We start from the raw sequence: 23344 nt of genomic DNA, 5'->3' as shown, positions 1-23344 counted from the left end.
GGATGGAGATACTGTGGCCCCATGTACTCTGATATAATAGCAGAGAATGGATTTATATCGAGATCCTTTTTCTAGTGCTTTCAAATGATTTTATATTGAGAGACAAACAGAGAAGGCAGATTGTCAGTAAGACAGGGATTGAAGGCAGTAGATGCTGTCATTGCATATGCAGCTAGCTTTGTTTTCCCATGATTCCTGGTAATAGATTTTGTTGCCAAAGGGAATCCAAAAAGTATTGTTAAGAATTACAAAGGCCTGAACAAGAAATTACAGACCTTAGTACCATATGTAGTTTTCTTCCCTGCTTCTAATTCAAATCAGGGAGAGATTTAATAATGATAATAATAGCAATAAGAAACAGTTTTGTAACACTTCAAGCATTGCTACAGGTTATGCTTTTGCTTCAGCTCCTTGGTCTTTAAAATTTTTTTTTGTTACATTTTAAGTTACAAACTGTCTCTTTTTCTCCCTCTCCACCCCACACTAGTAAAAGTCATCATTTGACAGATCTATTGATATATATATAGATAGATAGATAGATAGATAGATATACATATATCTAAACACACACACATCTATACAGATACATACATACACATGTATATAGGTATATATACATACATATACATGTGTGGATACACATATATACATATGCATGAGTATTTGTATGTATATATACATATATACATATATCTATATAAACACCATATTATGCAGACATTTATTTATCATTTCTTTCTCTGGAGATGTTTAGCATTTTCCTTCTTATGTCCCTTGTGGCTGACTTCAGTATTTATAATACTCAGAATAACTTCTTTGAACAATATTGTTGATACTGTTCAATTTAACCTCTCCCTACCCAATCTTACTTTTCCCCATCATACTCAATTCAATCCCAATTCTTCTTTCTATGTATATGCTTTCAAATTACCCACGTAATGATAACATTATTTTCATTTTTCCCCAATTATATGTAAAGCCAATTTTCAACATTCATTTTTGGAAAGATTTGGAGTTTCAGATTTTTCTTCCTACTTTCCCTAAGATGGCAAGCAATCTGACATAGATTATACATGTGCAAAATGATAGCATTCTTAAGAGTTATAGATAACATTTGCCCATATAAGAAGGAAACAATTTAATCTCATTAAATCCTTTATAATTTGTCTTTAATGTTTCACCTTCTTATTTTTCTCCTTATTCTTAAATATCAAATTTTCTGTTCAGTTCTAGTCATTTCCTCATGAATATTTGAAAGTCCTTTCATTCTTTAAATATCCATGTTTGTGTCACAAAGGATTGCACTCAGCTTTGTGGAATATATTATTTTTGGTTGCAAACTCAGCTCCTTTGCTCTTCAGAATTTAATGTTTCATGCCCTTCAGTCTTTTAATGTGGAAGGTGCTAAATTTTGAGGTATCTTGACCATAGCTCAACAATATTTAATTTCCCATCCTATTTACATGGAGGAAATTGTAACATTTCCTCCATGATTTAAAAGCTTCAAAACAGTTATAATTTACTCTGAGTTTTCTTCTTGGGATTTTTTAAGGTGGTGATCAATAGATTTTTTTTTTCAATTTTGAGTTTCCTCTTTAGTTTTCAAGTTTCATGGCAATATTCCTTAATAGATTCTTGAAGTGTAGTGTCTAGACCTCTTATGTGATCATTGCTTTCAGGCAGTCCAACAATACTGTAGTATCATGTTTCAAGCTTTTTAATTCTTTGATATGGAAGCTGCTAAATCTTATGTGATCTGGCCTATGGCTCTATGATATTTAAGTTACTTCTTTCTGGTTGCTTGAAATATTTTCTTCTGTTCTGGGAACTCTGGAATTTGGCTGCAATACTCCTGGGAGTTTTCATTTTGTGAATTCTTTCAGAAGGGGATGTCAGCCACTAAAATGATTCTTCTAAAGCAGAGGACTGAAGATGTCACTTTCCTACTCAATAAATTCTACTGGCTTTCTATTGCCTCAAGGAGCAAATACAAAATTCTCTAGTTGGAATTCCCAATACCTTCCTAAAATACCCACTTCTACCTTTCCAATCTTTGCACAGTATTTCCTGTCACATGTTCTTCTATACTGTGATGCTGGCTCCCTTACTGTTTCATGTACAAACTATCCATCTCTCAGTTCTGGGCAATTTTATTTATGTTTATTTCCTCATACCCAGAATGTTCTCTTTCTTCCTTTCTGCATGTAAACCTCCCTAGCTTCTTATAAGTCTCAACTAAAATCTTTTCTTTTACTGAAAGTCTTTTTCAATCCCTCTTAATTCCAGTGACTTCCTTCTCTTAATTATTTCCTATTTAACTTGCTCTTTCTCTCTGTTTGCTTCCATGTTGTCTCCTCCACAAGAAAGAAAACTTTTTGCAAGCAAGAACTGTCTTCTTTCTCTTTTTTTATAGCCCTATCACATAGCACAGTGCCTGGCAGACAATAGGCACTTAATCAATGTTTATTAATTGATTGGATTGGTAGATTCCAGGACCAACTTTCTATCTGCTTTCCATTCACTTCTTTTCTTCCTTACTCTTTCCTTTTCTTTTTCTTCTTTCCTCTTTTCCTTTCTCCTTCACCCCAATGGTATGGATAAGAAAAGTGAGTTATCCACATGGTTCGTGCTTTTCCTTTTCATCTTGTTTAATTTTTTTGTCTTTCTGTAGCTTTATTTGGTTCAATATTTATTCTTTTAAGATTATGAAAAGCTTGACTTAGTCATTACTTTGACACATCATTCCACTAAAGACATTTTTGGCAGAAACCCTAAATCGTGTCTTTTTGCTGTTACTTTTCATAAAGTAACATAAAGTAACATAAGTGATATGTATGTACCTGGAAATTTTTTTTCTTTCCTTCTTGAGTTGTAGCTGGGAAATGAATTTGGCTTCAAAATTCTCAGCACTAAACCAAGCATCCAAATGATTATCGAGTGCTCTTCCTGAATTGGAATTTTAACAGATGGAAGTAGCTCTTTTAAGCTTTCTGTATCCTCTCACCAGCTCACATTAATGAATTATGGTCCTGAGCCAGACTATTTCTTCTTTAAAGTGTATTTGTAGGAACCTGAAATCCTCAGATTTCAATGGATGTCTCTCAAGGTTTGGGATCATTTTCTAATTCTATCAGATCAAGCCCCTATTTTTGTGTTCTCCTAAAATGCTAAACTCTAGTTATCATCACTCCAGTTTTATTTAACCTGTTAGTACTAAAGTTGTTGTTGTTGTTGTTCAGTCGTTCAGTCATGTCTAATTCTTTGTAAACTCATGGACCATAGCACAATAGGCTCTTTTGTCCTTTATCTTCTAAAGTCTGTTGAATTTCAAGTTCATTGCTTCCATGACATTATTTATCCATCCCATCTTCTGCTGTCCCCTATTGCTTTCTCCTTCAGCTTTTCTCCCAAAGCTGATCTTTTCTAATGGATCCTTTCTTCTCATTATGTGGCCAAAATACTTAACTTCTAAAAAGTGGATTTTTAAAAAATTTTTATTTAATAATTACTTTATATTGACAGAATCCATGCCAGGGTAATTTTTTTTACAACATTATCCCTTGCACTCGTTTCTGGTCCGATTTTTCCCCTCCCTCCCTCCACCTCCTCCCCTAGATGGCAAGCAGTCCTATATATGTTGGATATGTTGCAGTATATCCTAGATACAATATATGTTTGCAGAACCGAACAGTTCTCTTGTTGCATGGGGAGAATTGGATTCAGAAGGTATAAATAACCCGGGAAGAACAACAAAAATGCAGATAGTTCACATTCGTTTCCCAGTGTTCTTTCTTTGGGTGTAGCTGCTTCTGTCCGTCATTTATCAATTGAAACTCAGTTAGGTCTCTTTGTCAAAGAAATCCACTTCCATCAAAATATGTCCTCATACAATATTGTTGTCGAAATGTATAATGATCTCCTGGTTCTGCTCATTTCACTTAGCATTAGTTCATGTAAGTCTCTCCAGTCCTCTCTGTATTCATCCTGCTGGTCATTCCTTACAGAACAATAATATTCTATAACATTCATATACCACAATTTACCCAGCCATTCTCCAATTGATGGGCATCCATTCGTTTTCCAGTTTCTAGCCACTACATATAGGGCTGCTACAAACATTTTGGCACATACAGGTCCCTTTCCCTTCTTTAGTATTTCTTTGGGATATAAGCCCAATAGAAACACTGCTGGATCAAAGGGTATGCACAATTTGATAACTTTTTGGGCATAATTCCAGATTGCTCTCCAGAATGGTTGGATTCGTCCACAACTCCACCAACAATGCATTAGTGTCCCAGTTTTCCCGCATCCCCTCCAACATTCATCATTATTTTTTTTCTGTCATCTTAGCCAATCTGACAGGTGTGTAGTGGTATCTCAGAGTTGTCTTAATTTGCATTTCTCTGATCAATAATGATTTGGAAGACTCTTTAATATGAGTGGTAATAGTTTCAATTTCATCCTCTGAAAATTGTCTGTTCATATCCTTTGACCATTTATCAACTGGAGAATGGCTTGATTTCTTATAAATTTGAGTCAGTTCTCTATATATTTTGGAAATGAAGCCTTTATCAGAACCTTTAACTGTGAAGATGTTTTCCCAGTTTGTTGCTTCCCTTCTAATCTTGTTTGCATTAGTTTTGTTTGTACAAAGGCTTTTTAATTTGATGTAATCAAAATTTTCTATTTTGTGATCAGTAATGGTCTCTAGTTCATCTTTGGTCACAAATTTCTTTCTCCTCCACAAGTCTGAGAGATAAACTATCCTATGTTCCTCTAATTTATTTATAATCTCGTTCTTTATGCCTAGGTCATGGACCCATTTTGATCTTATCTTGGTATATGGTGTTAAGTGTGGGTCCATGCCTAATTTAAAAAGTGGATTTAATTAATAGATTTAAGAGATCAAATCTGGAAGATCACGTACCTGAAGAACTATGAATAGAAATTCACAATAATGTAGAGGAAGAAGCAAAAATAAAAATATCCTAAAGAAAAGGAAAGTTAAGAAAGCAATTTTTTTCTGATGAGGCATTACAAATAGCCAAGAAAATTCAAAGAAATAGAAGAAAATAATAAAATGGGAAAGACAAGAAATCTCTTCAAGAAAATTAGAAGATCAAGGGAATATTTCATGCAAAAGTGGGAATGATAAAAGACAAAAAGGCTAGATGATTAACAGAAGCAGGAGAGGTTGAAATGAAGTAGCTGGAATACATAGAAAAACTATACAAGAAAGATTTTAACATCACTTATAACCATGATCAGTAACCACACCTTCTACTTCTTTGCATTGCTCATTTAAGAAAATCTTTTTCTCTCTCCATTTTATTTACTGGATTTCTGCATTCATTTTGGATATCTTCCCCTTTCTCCTTTCTCTTTTACATTCCTTTCTCCTCAGCTATCCATATCAATAAGGAATATTATTTAGGTACTACTTATTATACTGTCTATTTTTTCCACTTTCTTCAATTTAAGTCTAAATTTTACAATAAGAAGCTCATGATCTGAGGACATGATCATAGTCACTTCCAGTTTTTGTTTTATCTGACTGTATAGAATTTCTCCATCTTTGCTAGCAAATTTTGTAATAAATTCAATTATAGTATTGACCATTTGAGGATATCTATATGTTGAGTCACCTTTTGTATTGTTGAAAAAGAAAATTTTTTTAACACCAGTGAGTTATCTTGACAAAATTCTTTAGTCTCTTTCAAATATAATTTTGTATCCCAAAGTCACATTTGCCTGTTATTCCAACTATTTTTTGATCTCCTGCTTTAACATTCCAATCCCCATTATGACTGAAGCATCTTCTTTGGTGTTATTTCTAAAAAACTTTATAGAACTTTATTGAACTGAACAACTCCGATCTCTTTGACATCAGTGGTTGAAGCATAGACTTATATTACTGTGATATTAAATGGTTGGTCAGATGTCATTCTGATATTTTTAAGATTATATCCCAATTCTGCTTCTCTTATCCCTTTTATTGATAATGAGGGCAATGTCATATTTCCTAAGGGATTTTGGCCCACAGTAATATATCATAGTAGTAATGATTAAATTAAATTTGCCTGTTCTCATCCATTTAAATTCACTGATAATCTATATGCCAATGTTTAATCTTTCTATCACCTGTTTTTACAACACCCCCCTTAGCTTATGTCATAGCCAAATTCCTAAGCAATATTGATCTTTATAGCAACGGACTTTTCCTTTATCACCAGACACATCCACAGCTGAGTTTTCCTTTTAGCTTTAGCCCAGCTACTCCATTCTTGCTGGATCTATTTTTAGTCTACTTGGAGTTTTTCTTTGTAATGTTTTGGGCACCTTCCAACCTGAGGGGTTCATCTTCAGCTGATATATCTTTTAATACTGATCATGGGGTTGCATTAGCAAAGATAGTGTAATCACTTACCATTTCCTTCTTCAGTGGATCCCCTTTAATCAAAACTCTCCACTATGAGCTGTCCATATATGGATAATCTTATATGGTATAGTTCATAGTTTCTACACAAGTCCCTTCATCCCAACAAGAAAAGGATTAAGACCAGGTCTCTCTTTCAGTGGATATTTATCTTGAAGACCTAGTAAGATTGGAAGTTCAAATATTTTCCCACAGCAGAACGGTCACACTCTTTCCTTTATCACCTCTTTTTCTGGCAAGAAAAGGTTAAAACTTAAAGCAGGTTCAACATAGAATTTGTCCCCTCCCACAAGTGTGCTTCTGAATTTACCATATCGATGGTTAATTCACTGTGACTCCCTATTGGATATCTCTATGCTAGTCTGAGCCAAACAGGTTGCTCAGGACTCCAGTCCTTGCTGTATGGTTTCTAGCAAATCTTAGCATAATTATGCTCCCAGACTTGGGATGCTTGCTCTCATGAACTTAAAAGTTCACCATGTAACAATCTTCTTTTGTACTCTTTGACTTAACAACAGGATATAATAGATGCAACAGAGACAGAAGCTATCCACATTTGGTTTCATGTTGGAGAGAATCCAAGCCCTTCTCCATGGTGCTTATTCCTTACTTAGCATAGAGGTCAGTGTCTTCACAAATTCATTGTGATACTGAGAATTTTCTAAGTACTTTAAAAATTCCACTTTCCCAGGAAAACACTCTTAAAAATTTGGAATATTCACTTTAACATGTTTAACAAGTATAAGACTGCCTGCCACCTAGGGGTGGGGGTGGAGGAAGGGAAAGGAAAAATTGGAACAGAAGTGAGTGCAAGGGACAATGTTGTAAAAAATTACCCATGCATATGTTCTGTCAATAAAAAGCTATAATTTAATTTTTTTTAAAAAAATGGAATACTCAACTGTCTCAGAAAGCTCCCTTAGGGCAATGTTTACATCATCTTCCTTCCTGATCATGTTATTTGGCATCACAGGCCTTTCTTAAAACTCCAATGCAGCCTTCAAGGCCTTTACCTTGAAAGGACTCATTGCAACTCAGTAGTTTTTCTTAAACTCTCAGTGTTTTTGAGTGTTCCTTAAACACTCACTGTATCAGTACAATACCTCTGACACTTTTAATTTCCCTTAGTATTTGTGAACAGTGATTGCAAAGACAAAGCCATATCTCACAGTATGTTATCACTTATTACCAACCCACCCAAATATCCCCTTTATGTCAGAGAGTCTTATTATTATATGGAAGCTCTCCTAGTTTGGTTTTGGGAGGTTTCCTCCCACATTTTGGGTACTTATGCCCCTCATCCAGTATCCGGGAAAATGAATCTATGATTTAAGACCAATGTCCCAGTTGTGTATAATCTATAGTTTGTTATTCTAGACCAGGGAAAGCTCAATATCCAAAAAGTATCTAGGAAAACTTACTTCTACCCAGATTTCATAGAATTTATGGTATTGACCTGAGCATTAAGGAGAACACTAGTGAGAAGAAGGATGTCAGAGGCTTCTAGGAAGACAGTAGATGAATAGGAGGCATGGAGAAGATAGAGGAGTGAGGGTAATGTATATACTGACTTTGTCTCTTTTAAGTCCCCTGTGCTCTGGTCTTTTCCTACCAGGACCAATATGCAGATTGCTATTAGAGATGATGAAAAACAAGAACATTGGGAATGGGCCAGAGGTTATTGGAATCTGATTGGTCTATCAAGTAAGGCTATACTGATGGCATCATTGCTTCTTCCCTCTCCCTCTGAAGAAACTTAACTCAAAGCCCAGATGACATATGGGACAGTTACTTGCCAATTCCTTTTATCCAAGGGATAAGAGGAGAAAGGAAAGATAGACAAATATTTGTTTCTCATGGGCTATTAGACCAGCAAGGATGCATTTGATAACCTTATTATTTCCCCTTTATTTTGTCTTTTCATTCTTCTGAAATAAAAATGCCCCTTGAAATCCAATTTGGTTAAAGTATTTTATTTTCTTACTCAAATTGATAGAGAACAAAGAGATTTTCCCTGGTGGGAGAGGGTCCTGAAACTATTTTGATCAGAGAAAAAGTCTGGGAATAATCTTTATTACTTAGGGCTAATAAATCTATATCTATCTCTATATATAGATAATAAATCTGTAAATCCATAGGGATAAACACCCCAGGTGAAATGAAGCCTATAGAACTTAATATTGAAATAGTTGCATCTTTTTGCTAGTTTACTTTGTCTCTTGAGTCCCCTGTGCTCTGGTCCTTTCCTACCAGGACCAATATGCAGATTGCTATTAGAGATGATGAAAAACAAGAACATTGGGAATGGGCCAGAGGCTATTGGAATCTGATTGGTCTGTCAAGTAAGGCTATACTGATGGCATCATTGCTTCTTCCCTCTCCCTCTGAGGAAACTTAACTCAAAGCCCAGATGACATATGGGACAGTTTGGATGCCCCAGAAAGTTTGGAAACCTCTGAGTTAGAAGTTAGCTAGTTAGAAGTTGCAAACATTCAGTCTTTTTACCAGGCATTTCCCCATATAAAATTCATTTATTAGGTCAAAAAAACTCCCTTTGAGAGGAGATTCTAAGGGTACAACTTGCCAAGTCAGTTTATTGGACTAGGAAACTCAATATTGAACATCTTCTGGATAACAGTAGAGACAGGATTCATGGGATTCCTATCTAATATCAACCAAAAAGAAATGAGATTTCGAGCTAGAAGAGTCACAAGAAATCATCTAGCTCAGCCTGTTTATTTCACAGAGGAGAAAACTGAGAGTGGGGAAAGTTAAGGGATGTATCCAAGATCAGTCACATAGGAAGTAAATATCAGGGTTGTCATTTGAGCTCTGATCTTGTGATAAAAATTGTAAGGAAAAAAAAACCTGAGAAGTCTTTCTGGGCCAAGAAACCAGCCTTTAAGTGAAACAAAGGTAGAGTCTAGAGTCTGCCCAGAATGGTCTGAGACCCAGATATACAAGTTTCACACTTATTTATAGTTCTCTTGATTTACATAAACTGTGATCTGATTAGTTATATTATACTTAATATGCTGTTTAATGAAACAGGATTTTGGCTCACACAGGACCCTTTTACATCATAAGCTCAAGAGCTCATTACATTTCATTATAAAAATGATTAGTATGGCCATATGCTTTATAATGATTAGAGTTATACTTCTTATCACTAACACGAGAATATCCCTGGGACTACCTTATACTTTGGTTGCACACAGATATGGGTCTATATTCTTCTAGTAAGTCACAGAGTTACTTTTTATACAATTAAAATAACTGACAGCTGATAAGTGATTATAAAGCTAAACACGCAAGGTACTGATTATCAGTCTTCCCCATTTTAAACCCCAAACACTTTTTATTGATAACTTCAGAGTATAAGTGGGGGTTTTGAAATCAGGACTCCACCTGGACTTTTAAAAAGTATCACAGGACAAATTTCTGTGTTTTCTCTAAAGAGGGGTCAAGAGAGTTGACCTCTGTAGTGGTCAGAACATATCTGCAATCAAAAGTTCTTGGTATAAGTCACTTCTTCAGGGTGAGTTTGCGCAGATCTCTAGAGTAAAGCATTTCATAATGTTAATAGTTAGCATTTTTATAGCATATTAAGGTTTCAAAATAACTTTATTCTTTATCCTCACAAAAACCTGTGAATATATTGTTATCCCATTTTATGACGAGAAAGCAAAAACACAGAGTTTCAGTGACTTTCTTAGGGTCCTAGAAGTTGGCTTATAATTGGCTGATGTCAAATTTGAACTCAGGTCTTCCTGACTTTAAGTACTGCCTTGTTAGGGACAATGAGACATTGCTGTCTCTGAGGTATGCTAATGTAGGCTGTATGTTAAGGACCACACACAAGTATGAAGGAGCAGGGTGATTCTCCAAAAGCCTCACATTCATACACAAGGAGATCTTAACTCCATATTTTTTAGGTGGGATAGCATTACTCGATATTTTTTGGGGGGAAACTGAAACTTATTTGGATAAAGAAGTGGCTAATGCCTTTAACCGCAGACCAGCGATTTTTCCTTCACCAGGTAACATGACCATCATTATAGTGCCAGCTGTATCTAAAAGCATGGGCATCCAGCTGGAATTTTGATTCTCAATATCCTTAATCTTTGCTTGTAGGTCTTCAATTGTTATGTTCATCTCTGCAGCTTTCATTTGAAAGCCTTCCTCCATCAGCTTCTTTTGTTCCTAAGACAAGACAAGACACCAACATATTAGCATGTTACTTCTGGCCGTCCGGTTCTACCAAGAACCAGTCACCTCATGTATTTCTGCTAGATGAAGTGTGAGATTTAAGTAGATTAGAGGAAGGGGAAAATTCAGTGAAGATTTCTCCTCAAGGGATGCTCCTGGGCAATGGAAAAAAACATTCAGAAATTTAGGAATTCTCTTCAATGACTCAGTACTTCTCAATTACCAGAGACAAAAAGCTGGAGCTCAGGGCCAATGCTCAGCTGAGCACCAGGCCATTTGGGTTAGAATCATGTTCCTAAAGAGTGGGGAGGAGCTCAGCCGTACAGTGCTGATTTAGAATAAGGATGACCTGAATTTGAATCCTGCTTCTGACTCTTACTAGTTGTAACTGGACTTATGTTCCCCAATCTATAATAGCCCCAACTACCCAGCTTATTGTGAGCTAATGTTTACTTTGCAAGCCTTACCTTGATATTTAAATGCTAGCTCTCATCTTCAGCATTATTCTCAATTTCTAGTCAAGTGGCCCAGATGTTAGAAAAAAAGAGGCATTAAATAACTATCTAGAGCAGTGGTCTTCAAAGTATAGTCCAAAGAATTGTTGGGGGTCTCTGAAACCCTTTCAGAGGGTCTACAAGTATAAAATTATTTTTATTTCTAATAGTATAAATAGCTATAAATATAACCCATGTGAACAAAAACTCTGAACAGATCCTCGATAGTTTTTTAACAACATGAAGATACTGAGAACAAAAGTTTGAGAACCACTGATCTGGAGAGTGACTCAGGATGGGCTCAAGTCAACTTCAAAGGGATTTGACTCTTTGCTCAACAATGAAAGTAATGTGGATGGTCATCTAACCTCTCTTACTAGCCTGGGCTAGCTCTGGCCAGTTTCTGTGAATTTAGTCAGTGCCTTCTCTATTCCATGGCACTTTAGGCAGGGCCTTATTGATAATGGTTCTAAGGGAACCTGATCAGTCACTGGATATGTTCTTGTTCCACGACCCAGCAGCTTGGGGCTCAGGTAGGAGATTACAATCAGCCCAGTCTGGGATACTTGGATTCATCCTAGCAGCTCTAAACCTCAGGAGGCTCTGGAGGTAACTTGCACTGGCCATTATCCTTAGCATGGAGATTTTTTACTTTATGTTAAGGGATTAGAAGTCCTAATCACAGGACCTGAAAAGTTCATGTCATTTTCTGTACTCTCAGCCTTTTCCTGCAGGGTGATGCTGATTGTATTGGTAGAAGAAATGTCACTGTAGCCACCTCCATCACTGAGGCCATAGGGCGGCTCATTCATTCTTACATTCTTAGAAAAGAGCAAAAGATTATGGGATTGCCACACTAAGATGGCAGAGGGACCTGAATTTAGTGCTCTACAGTTTGCATAAGAGATGCTGACTGAAATGACTTTAGTGAGGAAAATTGACAGGATTTTCTGCCCTCAAGACAAAATAGATCCTGACAGGTGTGATGAGGGTGATTACTGATAAAATTCAAAAATTAGTTTTAAAGCTGAATGCACAAAGTAGTTGGGATGGCCCTAGATCTTTGTTCCAGAGAGTTTGGTTCCTGGGTTCCAGAATCTCCTACTGGGAGGAGGGGGCGGGGAAGCCCATTTCAATTAAGGTTCAGAGGAATTCCTGGATCTTTCACGAGAGAAAAACCACTGAGGGATGTTTTCTGGACAGATGGGTGTGTGCTGATTTGTAAGACTTGTATAAAAGGGATGCAGCAGAAAAAGCTTCTGGGAATTAGGTCTTAGCTTTGAACTAATTGTGTCTTCTGAGTGACTAGAAAAGCCCAGACTTTGGTGGGGGCTTCAGAACTTTGACTTTCAGAGATGAAGACTTGAAGAATGACTTGAGCTTGGTAAAGACTTGCCTGGGCAACTCATTGGGAGAGTTGGAGATGTTCTATGAGTGACACAAAACTCACTGGACACAAAACAGCAAGTATTTGCACTGAGTGAGGTAGATGCTAATGACCCTATATTACAGGTGAGGAAACTGAGCATAGGAAAGAGAAAAGGGCTGAAGCCTAGGACTTCTGATAAAAAGTCTTGGGTCCTTGTCCTTCACCATGCTGTGTCACATTAAGACAAATTTGCTTTCCCTGTTTGTCTGCCTGTCCCTTTCCTGCCATGGTGGTGGTGTTATATCCCAAGAATAGCCACTGATCCCAGTCTCCCTGTACCTTCAATTTAGAGTCCAGAATCATTTTCTGTTCTTCCAGGATCTTGTATCTATCTTCCACAATCTTCCTTTTGAATTGATTCATGTTTTCTTCAAAACTTCTCTGCTGAGCTTCCATCTTTTGCTGCATTTCAACTTGTTGCTGTTTCAACAACTTCTTTTCTTTCTCAGCTGCTTCTCTTTTGATCTGTTCAACTTTTGGAGGGAATAGAAAGTTTGAGATTAAATAAGTAAAATAAGTATTCATCTCCTGTTAGTTAGTGAACAATTCTTTAATAAGTGCTTCCTAGGCCCTGTGCTAACCACTTGATAGTCAAAAAAATATAAAAACAATTTTTGCCTGGAAGAAGATGATATTCTAATGGAAGAGTCCACATTGAAATCATTATGTAAATTCAAGAAACATGATAATGAAGAAAAGGCAATATGAATGGAGGAGGTGGAAAATCACATTAACAGCAGAAGGGATGAGGGAAAGTCTTTTGAAGGAAGTGGAATTTAACTGATTTAACTGAGGGAGTTAAGATTAGTGAGAGGCAATGTTTTCAGAGCATTAATAGCTACTGGAAAGGCCTGGAGAAGAGAGATGGCTTGGTGTGTCTGAGCACTGCAAGAATAGGAGGAAAGTAGTGCTAAAACAGCAGGCAAAGGGAAGAACAAATTATATGACGACAACAACAGGTAGCAAAGGGTCAATTTGTGTTGGACTTTATATGTTAAATGGAGGAATTCATATGTGATCTTAGAGGTAATAGGAAGTCATTGAAAGTCAAGAAAGCTGAGAGAATTAGGAGCACCCAGCACAGCTTCTTATACCTTCCAGGGCTTTCTCTTGTTCAGTGAGAGCTTGATCTATCTGCAGGATGGAATCTTCTGTCACTGCCAATGACTCTAGAAACCTTTGGAGGACCTCATCTGCCTGGACAAGCAAGTAAGCAGAAACACATAATCTTCCTCAGACCACTTCAGTTCCTGGGAAGGATGTACTCTCTGGGGCAGGAGCAGTGTCTGCCTATAGGCTAGAGTGTTCATTTTCTTAAAAAGTATTGAAAACATTTGGGTACATGATGATCTCAAGAGACTAAACACTGGTCAGTGTAACAAAAAGCCAGGCGATCAGGAGTTCCAGCTGTGGACATCACAATTCATTCTAAGCCGGAACCTGAGCTACCAGGGCAGCCTGCATTAGGTCTGGCCTCTTAGGACCTCTTATGGCCCAGCTTCCTACATAGCTTATTCTCTAGGCAGGAAGAAGGGATTTCTGTCAAGAACTTCTAGGTGAGATGTGAACTAAAAATCCCCAGAGCTCTAGATTTTCTCTTCTTGAATGTTATTGATAGGAGACAGTCACTGCCCCAATGCCCAGTGGAAACAATGGAACACCATCATTCCTGGCCTCCTGGTCTTTCCTCACCTTTAGCCCTTTCCTGGACAGTTGATGATACTTGTTTATTATTTCTTCTCTTTCTTTCCTGTAGATATTGTAACCCCCTGGCACAGAAAAGATGCCATTAGAAATGTCTTCTTTCAGGGACCATGAGAGGTTCTCAAGCTGAGTTTCACAGTATTTGGTTGATACTTCTTCATTTTGACGTATGAAACCATATTTTTCAGTTTCTAAGATTTGCTTCCAGTGAAATATAAAGAAAGAAAAAAGGATGGGTTATAATAGTCGTAATAATAACAGAAGATGATTGACACGATGTCTCAGAGTTAGACAGGTATTTTAAATGCCCTATTTCATTGTAAAGGGAGAGCTTAAGAAACCAAGTCTATTGTTTGGTTTTGGGTGGGGTTTTTTTTTTGTTTTTGGTAAAATGTCTAGTGGAGTCAAATGAAAACCAAATCCTGACTTGGGAGCTTGGAGACATGAAGTCTGGTTTTAAATCTCCTACTCCATAGATTAATCACCATGACAAATCCTCATTCTCCACAAGTGATTACATCAAATGATCTTCCATGTCCCTGCCAATCCTGAAATCCTATCCTAATGGTTCTCTCTTTGGATTAGTCCAAATAAGTGCTGCAAACTTAAGTAAGACAGAGCAGACATGTGGGCTGACAGGAGATACTGCTAGAAGGAAGCCGGGGATGGTAGGGTCGGAAGGTGTGTGGGGATGAATGAGTCTGCTCTTGAGAAAAACTCCAGGGTGCTCTGAGAGCTCTCTGATGCCAGCTAGTCAGCAAATGTGAGAGTGGGGGGGATTTTACCTCCTAAGAACACGTTTCAGTGAGTCAAAAGGAGGGAGCATTTTTCCAATGCAAGTGAGATTTAGGCCTTCATGTCTCTACCTCTCTGGAGAAACCAGGCTCTTCTCTCATGAGCAAGGAGACAGGTCCCAAGGTCAAAATAATTGGAAAGAGGCTTACCAGTCTCTGTGTTTACTCATAAAAGAGAGGTAAGAGGAAGGATAAATGACAGAGAGAACATACCACCAAGTCTTTCTGGTACTTGTGTGTGTCATCCTTGAAAGAATGCTTCATGAAAACTGAGAGAGCTTCCTTCTCACACTTTGTATGCACACTTAGAAGGTCCTGGAGAGTCTCTGTGGGGAAGTCCACCTTCAGGGCCATCTGCTCCACATAATGCTGTGCAGCTTTTTGCACAGCAGCTGGGTTCTCAGTCTGAGCCAAAGACATCACTGCATTCTCCAGGAAGGGAGAGAATGTCTATAAGACTCAGTGAAAAGAAGAGAACAGAGTAAAAGGAGAAGCAGGATTGAGAAATGATGGTGCAAGGGGGTGTTGCTTTTTCTTTATCCATGACCTCAGATATGTAACAGAGCTGACTAAGCTAATCAAGGTCAAATCCTCACCTAATGCTGCTGGAAAAGAGGAGTTTGAAGAATTTGTGGGCTTCTTCCCAAACTTTGTGTGGACAGTGCAGGATTTCATACTGGAACTGAACTTACCTGGATTCCACATAACCTCAGATTGGCACCTGGAAAATGCTTTGAGGCTTAGTAAGAAAATGTCAAGTTTCAACACATATTGCGATAGTACAGGGGGAACTGACACCAAAATGTTTTCTTTTGTTTTTTTTGAGTTTAAATGCTTATTCTTTGGGCTTAATTTCTTGAATCCCAGGAACAAAGGAAAAGGAGGCTTAAAGTTATAAAGGTTATTAAGATTTTTGATGAGGGTCAGTTAATCCGATTTTAGTAGTTCCAGAGTTTCATACTCTAGAGACCTCTCCCAAGGAGGAATATTCCCTCAAGTAGCTGACTTTCCCCAGCTTTTGTAAGGGCATTGTATTTTGTGTACTTTTAAAATGAGGGTGATGCTTCCAAATGTCCTATAGTTGTTGGTGAGCATGGAATTTCAGTAAAAGGGAATGATTTGATTTTAATGATTATTTCCTTCAGTCCAAAGCACAGCCTGAGAGACTCATGCTCTTGTAAGAGAATAGATCATTTTGATGAAAAGAGAAAGGCATATACTTGAGAGGCTATGTGGTTCAACCAAAATAAAATGGGCATTTGGGATCAGAAGCCCTGGGTGAAAATTTTAGCTCTGCCCTTTTACTGCCCAGGTAAATTTTGGCCAGTGCCTCCAAGCCTCAGTTTCCTCATCTTTTAGGTTAAGAGTTTGGATTCCACAATCTCTTTTAAAAAATGCCCCAAGTTACTTCCTAGCTGTGTGACCCTGGGAGAGTCACTTAACTCTAATTGCCTCAGCAAAAAAAAAAAAAAAAGAAAAAAGAAAAAAGAAAAGAAAGAAAGAAAGAAAAAAAGGCCAAGTATATCCATTAGGTAGTACGCTAGTTTCTCACCTAGGTAATTCTAGAAGAAGATGGGGTATATCTCACTCAAACATATCTTACTTGTCCTAAAGAATTCTGACACCATCACACGTTCCTATGCATCTCTATGATTGTTCTTGTCACCTCTCTCCCTTTAACATACTTCATAAAGCCTTGTATAGTTAAAGATACAAATCTCTTATTGTGTCCTATCTTCATTGTAGACTGGTAACTAACTTCCTGATGGAATACTGGCAGGGATACTAATGCCACTGAAAATATCTTGAAATCACGACCCTATGTCCCAACCCCAGAGGGAGCAAACAATCTGATATATATTAAACATGTGCAGTTCTTTTAACATATTTTCATTTTCATCACATTTGACAGATCAATAGGGGAAAATAGGTGAAAGGAAATAAATGAAGCAAACAAATAACAATAGCAACAAAAAGGTGAAAATGTTATGCTTTCATCTACAGTCAGTCTTCGTAGTTCTCTCTCTGGATGTGGACGGCACTTTGCATCATGAGTCTATTGGAATTTCCTAGAATCACCTTCTTACTGAAAAGAGCCAAGTCCATTGAGCTATGTATTTCTTTTATCTCCATTAGAAAGAGGTACAAACTGAGACTGGAGGGGGAGTGTATAAATTAGTAGCCCAGGATGACAAAGCCAGGAAGCAGCTTTCACACTCAGGTCTTCCTGCTTCCCACTCTCACATTACCCAGTATCAGCAGCTGGGGCCAGAGGAGTTATTGCATTCAGCTCACCCAGAGCTGGGAGATTAGACTTGTGGGGTAAGATTTATGATAAAACTCGTAAACAAGCTCAATGAGAATTTCTGGTGTGCATGGAAACATCTTTTTTCTTAACAGTAGCAGCCACACTTACGGATGCAAAGCGTTTAGACCAACTGTAAAAAGCTGAATTTAGAGAATAGAGTAGCTGAGAGGAAAGCATCATGGGAGAGTTAGCAGAGAACAAGGAAGCTCCTAATGGATCAGTGGATGTAGGACAGTTGTGAGAGGATGAAGAAGTCACTGACTTTCTGTAGACTCCTCCCCCACCCGCCCTCAGGAAACTTTCTAAGCCCTGAAGTGACAAGGGATAACTGATCTACATGGGAAGTCAAAGCCTCTACCCTGTAGGGAGCACAAGCCAGTTTCACCCTCCCCTGCCTCTCAGCACACACACACAACCCAGAAATGAGAGAGTTCCTAGAATCGAGCCAGTTTCAGTTTCATTCTGAGTCAGCAAATGATTTCCCAAAGCTGCCCTTCCACCAACTCTCCCTAATAGGGAGATGAAAGTAAAGGAAATGGGCTGTTATCAAATATTTGGCACTGTGCTAAGCTCTTCAAAATAACATCTCATTTGATCCTCAAAACATCTGCCACAGAGCTCCTAATAGTAAATCCATATTTCACTTGAGGAAAAGGTGACTTGCCTAGAATCCCACTGCAAGTCAGCCTGTGAGTCCACATTTGAATTTGGGTCTTGCTGACTGCAAGTTCACTATTCTATCCCCTTTGCGGGCTTATCTAGAATGCCCCTGGACCAAACATCTATACAAAGAGCCTACTTTTTCTTGATTCCCTTATAAGCCAAAATATTTTCTTCTTAAGAAAACTTATCTTGATTTTCCCTATTTTCTGTCATTTAGGTTTGGGTAGGTATTGTTTTGTTGACATTTATTTTGTTATTATTGTTTGGATTCTTTTAAAGTATCCTTGTCAATTGAGTTCTATAATTCCTGTACTCATTAGTTTGCCAGATTTATCTTTATTTTGCCTGCAGCAAAGCAGGGTGACCCTACAAGAGTCTTGAACAATTTATTTGCTCGATTTGAGTATGAGAGCCAGAGATACCCAACTTTTGTGGGTTTGAACCCTTACCAAGAATGCTGCTGTGGGAATGCCAGCTCCTATATAGACACATGACTGAAAGGTCTTTACAAATATTTTAGATGAATGTAACATCCTGGGAGTTTCCTAGAAACAAAACAGTTCAGGTGGGGCTCCATGAGAGCTTCCTGATAGCAGGGAACTTTGCCAGATTCCCAGAGAGAAATTTAGGAAGGGAAGAGCTGGCTGGCGTGACTGATGAAATCCTGCTATGATTTCCTGGGACTATGCAAGTTTATTTGGGGGTTTGATGGTGGAAGCTTGTAGAGAATTTGTCCAGGTAATGACTATGGCCTGGTAATGACTAACTTTATTACCTACCCAGGGTTGATAAAGGGAAAAGTTGGGACGTTTCTTGTCCTGCAAATGGGAAGTGTTACATGAAGGCATCCTGATGTGTTATGAGTGCTCCCAGGTCCTGGTGGAGTTCCCTAGATAGATAGGCCTGCTTGACCTTTAATGATCCTGACATAATTGTTGCCCAACTGGCCCTCAACAGACTGCAAATGCAACCTCAGTGAATCCATTAGGCATGCCGAGCTAGGCCAAGATATGCCAGGAGAATCAAAGCAAAACCTTGATCTTGGTCATCCCCTCCCATCAGGTCTTGGTAAAAGTAACTCAAAACCTTTCTCGCAAATCCACTAGAATAGGAACATCCTTGATCTGCAACTCTGAAAGTTAACTTGTTGATGTTGTTCAGGGCTCACTTTGCATAGAGTATCCAATTAATTAAATTATAAATAAATTTTAGAACACAAGCCCCAATGTGGGATCTTATGGAAAGCCCTGACCCAGGAGTAACATGGTCTGGGTTCAAATATTAAATCTGTTGTTTACTACCTGTGTAACTCTGGGCAAATATCACTCTGCTTCTCTGGGGCTGTGTTTCTTCAGTTATAAAAAGAGAGGAGATGAATTAAATGTCCCCTGTGGTCTCTACTCAGCTCCCACATCTACATCAGCATCAGAACAATCAATATGTTGAGAATGCTTCTCCCTTGTGGTCTGCCTGCTCTGATTAATCACAGGAGTGTCTGAGAACCACCTTGTCATAATGCAGAGCAGAAGCCATAACCCTGCACAGACACAGGGCTGGCAATAGGTAAGAGAGGCAGTTTCTAGGAGATAAGCTGCCAGAAGACAGCAACAGGAACACTTGTCAGTTTTTTAAGACATGCAGACATTTTCAGGGCTGGAGCAGATGGATCTCCATGTCATGAATACACTTATTCTGGGGTAAGTTCATTCACAAATGTCACAGTGCATGGTCTAGCTCTTTGGTGGACCCTCCACCACCTGGCCCCTTCTTTTCTGCCTGAAATGCGCCCCCTTTTCCTCTCTGCCAATTTTTAAACCTTCATTAGGTCTCAGACTTGCCTCATAGCAATTCTCCCCCTGTGGCAGGAGACCCCAAGAGCAGGCTGATTTCAGAACAGCCTGGGATGACTTAGGTGAACTGAGGCTGAGTAAAGTGGGCAAAGCTGGGGCAGATCGCATAGAGTAACAAGATTGTCTGCTGATGATCTGTGATGGACTTGGCTCTTCTCAGCAATGCATTGATTGAAGACAGTTCTAATACCCTTGGGTGGAAAATGTCAACAACATCCAGAGAGACAACTATGGAGATTGAATGTGAATCAAAGGATACTATTTGCACCATACTTTTTTTGATTGCTTGTTTGCCTTTTTGCTCGTGGTTTTTCCCTTTCATTCTGATTTTTCTTTCACAACACAACTAATGTGGAAATATGTTTAAGATCATTGTACATGTATAACCTCTATGAGACTGTTCTTGAGGAGGGAGAAGATAAGAGAGGAAGGGGAAAGATTGAAACTTAAAATCTTACAGAAATGAATGGCAAAAGCTATCTGTATATGAAATTAGAAAAACAAAATACTATTGAAAAAACCCACAAAAATACTCTCATAGCTACTTAGCTGAGACACTCCACTTACATGACTTTGACCCCAGCCTGTTTATCAGGTAGGATTTCCCAGTACAGCTCTGTCCAGCAATAGCTACCACCACCACTGGCTGGGTGATTGAAGTTAGAATCTTTAGGGCTTTGGGGTTTATTGTCAACTTTTCCTTATTATTTTCTACCAAACATATGGGGGCTTCCATTAACACTGCTGATGCCATAGTCACCTGTAAATGCAGAGGAGCCCCTTAGGCAGCAATCATGATTCAGAATTTACACAATCCTCAACTGAGACGGCCTCTGTGAGTTACAGATTAATAGTAGCAGAAGAGAGACTGCTCTGTACTTGTGAAATTTTGTATTTGGGAACACAGAGCTGGTAATGACAGATAATAATGATGATAACAATAATGCCGATCACAATAATCTTTCTGTATTGTTTTGAGAGATGTAAAACTTTTTATAAATGTTATCCCCATGACAAGCCTGGGAGATAAGTACAATAAGTATGTCCATTCTTACAGATGAGGAAACTGAAGCAGAACCTTCCTGGTTAAACATAAGTCTTCCTGATTGCTGGCCCAACACTCTTATCTATCCCCTGCACCACTGCACTGTGTTGACCATGTCTTTATTCTTGATCCTTAGAGCATTCCTAAGCTCCAAGGAAAACTATTTCTAATCTTTGAAAGTCCCATGCTAGAAGTTTCCATCTGGGGAAATAACCATATCTCTTTGCGTTATGTGGATCCAAGTCCTCAAGGTCCATGGCCATGAGTTGGTGTGAGATGGACGATCTTGGGCAATACTTTGAGATAAATAGCTTTTTATTAGTGCTTCATGCTTCGTCCTTTTTAGGGTTGCCTGAGTGACTTTAGCATGATTTTGATCCATCCTTTCCTTCTCGCATTCCATCCTGAGGTGTCTGATTACTCCGTCATTTTCTACATCCTGCCTCCTGTTTTGTCCTCTGAATTTATGGACACCACAGAGCTCCTCGGTTTGACGGTAACATGGTACTGATCACTGGGACCATGGCAGAGTGGATAGAATTGGTTTGGGAATTGAGAAGTCATAGATTAATAGTATCTCTGTCATGGCCTGGCTGTCTAACTCTAGGTATGTCACATAACCTGCCAATGAGCCACGGATCTTTCTAAGATTGATTATAAATTGCAGAACTGTTGTAGGCTGCAGTGGTAGTGAGCATTTCATCCCTAGGATATTATTACATCAAGGAAATTTGAGCTCCACATTACAGAAATTCATTGGTGGAAGTCGCTTCTTTTCCGCATAGTGAACAAGAACACCAAATTCTAACCTGACAAAAAGAATCTAGAAACAGCTCCTTAGAGACTGCTCAGGTAATGAGTGAGGTAATGGCCATTCTCAGTCCCTCAAGGTAAGGGAAGCCCTAGGCCCAGAAGCCCCATTGAACTCAATCCTCACACAAGTTGTAGATCTGTAAAGCACTTTACTGTCATTTCTGGGAGCCAAGATATGAAGCCAGGAGTGGGGACAGTCACCTTTCTCTGTCTGACTTCTAGCCAAGTTTCCTTTTGCCTGATTTATCTATGTTTCCCCTGGCTTTCTGGTCCAATGTAGATAGTTTATGGATCTTTACTCTTGGGAACTTCCCAGAGCTTGGACCATGGCTTCCTTTATCATGTCAAACATGGAGGGCAAGCTGCCTCTGTATCCACTCTGAGCTCACATAATATGGTTCCCACTAGATGATGTGGGGCAATGCAGGGAGACTTTTCTCATTTCTCTTCAATATGAAATGACCAATACCTGAATGTTCTGGGTCAGGAAAGCACAAGGAAAAGGGACAGGATGTGCCATCCCTTAACATGAAGTTTATTGAGGCCATAAGGACAGGTGGTTATAGGGTTGGGTCTAGAACCGGAAGCATCTGGACTTGAATCCTGTCAGCTACACATCCCCATGTGTAACCACAGACCTAATGTTCCTGCACATCAGGTTCTTCATCTGTGCACTGGACATAAAGGCAAAGTGCTGGCTTCACTGGGTTCTTGTGTGGCTTAAATAAAGTAATACCTCTTTAAAGGTAATTCGGATGCAGTCTAGTGTTATTTCTCTTCCTGCTTTCCGTGCTCATTTTTAAAAAGCTTTAGTTTGGACTGCCCCTAATGAATTTCCTCAATCTGTCCTTTGCCTCCTGGATCACTGTCTTGAGCTGGTGAGCACAGGCTGACAATAGGTTATCTATTGAACAAGCAAATGACAGATTACTATGGTATCTTTGCTAGGAAAACTCTACAGACGCAGGCCTATGGGATCATGAAGAATCAGACATGAATGAACAATTGAAAACAACTCCTGCAATTAAAGTCTTTTCTTAGGAACCAAACTCTGGGAATCTTCCCAGCATTCTCCCAGTAGCCCGCTGAACAGCAGGGAGCCCACAGAGTCCAAGGAGACCCAGCAAAAGGACTATTCCTGCTGTCCATACCCCAACCACCACCCAGGAACAAGCAGGGCTCTCCTGGGAGTCACTCACACAGAATTGGGAGTGAGGATATACTAGCACTCTGTCTATATTTATCCCATGGCTGATAGCCACATCACATCTGGAGTATTCTGGGAATTCACCTCCCCTGCTTGTGAGCAGTTCCCTTCCCAGGTGACATAGACTCCAGCATGCTGGCAAACTTTACATATTCTTCCTTCTCCCAGCAAGAACAAATGCCACTGTCCCTAAGATTATCTAGGTGATATCTGCAAGTTTTAAATCCAGTTCTAGCGTATTTTCCCCTCCACTAGGTTGAGAATCATTGATTCTACACTTTTAAGTCACTCAAGAAATCCGGTCATCCCATTCCCTGTCTACATACACAACATTTCATCTCCACTTTTACCAATGAAAAAAGAAACAGAAAAGGTAAGAGAAAACTTACTAA

At 38.7% G+C, this 23344-nt stretch overlaps 1 protein-coding gene across 2 annotated transcripts in view; it reads right to left on the bottom strand.

Moving 5' to 3' along the window:
• Positions 1–8393: 8393 nt before the first annotated feature.
• Positions 8394–23344, bottom strand: part of LOC127563505 (guanylate-binding protein 4-like) — a 54159-nt gene continuing 39208 nt past the window's right edge. For both annotated transcript variants that reach the window (XM_052000032.1, XM_052000033.1), the window contains 2 exons: positions 12848–13041; positions 8394–10639 (listed from right to left, as the gene is read on the bottom strand). In XM_052000032.1, coding sequence (XP_051855992.1) covers positions 10415–10639; positions 12848–13041 — 419 coding nt within the window. In that variant the 3' untranslated portion in view covers positions 8394–10414. The remainder of the gene's footprint in view (positions 10640–12847; positions 13042–23344) is intronic.

Source organism: Antechinus flavipes, chromosome 4 (assembly GCF_016432865.1).
Source record: "Antechinus flavipes isolate AdamAnt ecotype Samford, QLD, Australia chromosome 4, AdamAnt_v2, whole genome shotgun sequence".
NCBI lineage: Eukaryota > Metazoa > Chordata > Mammalia > Dasyuromorphia > Dasyuridae > Antechinus > Antechinus flavipes.
This window is presented reverse-complemented; position numbering and strand designations above follow the sequence as displayed.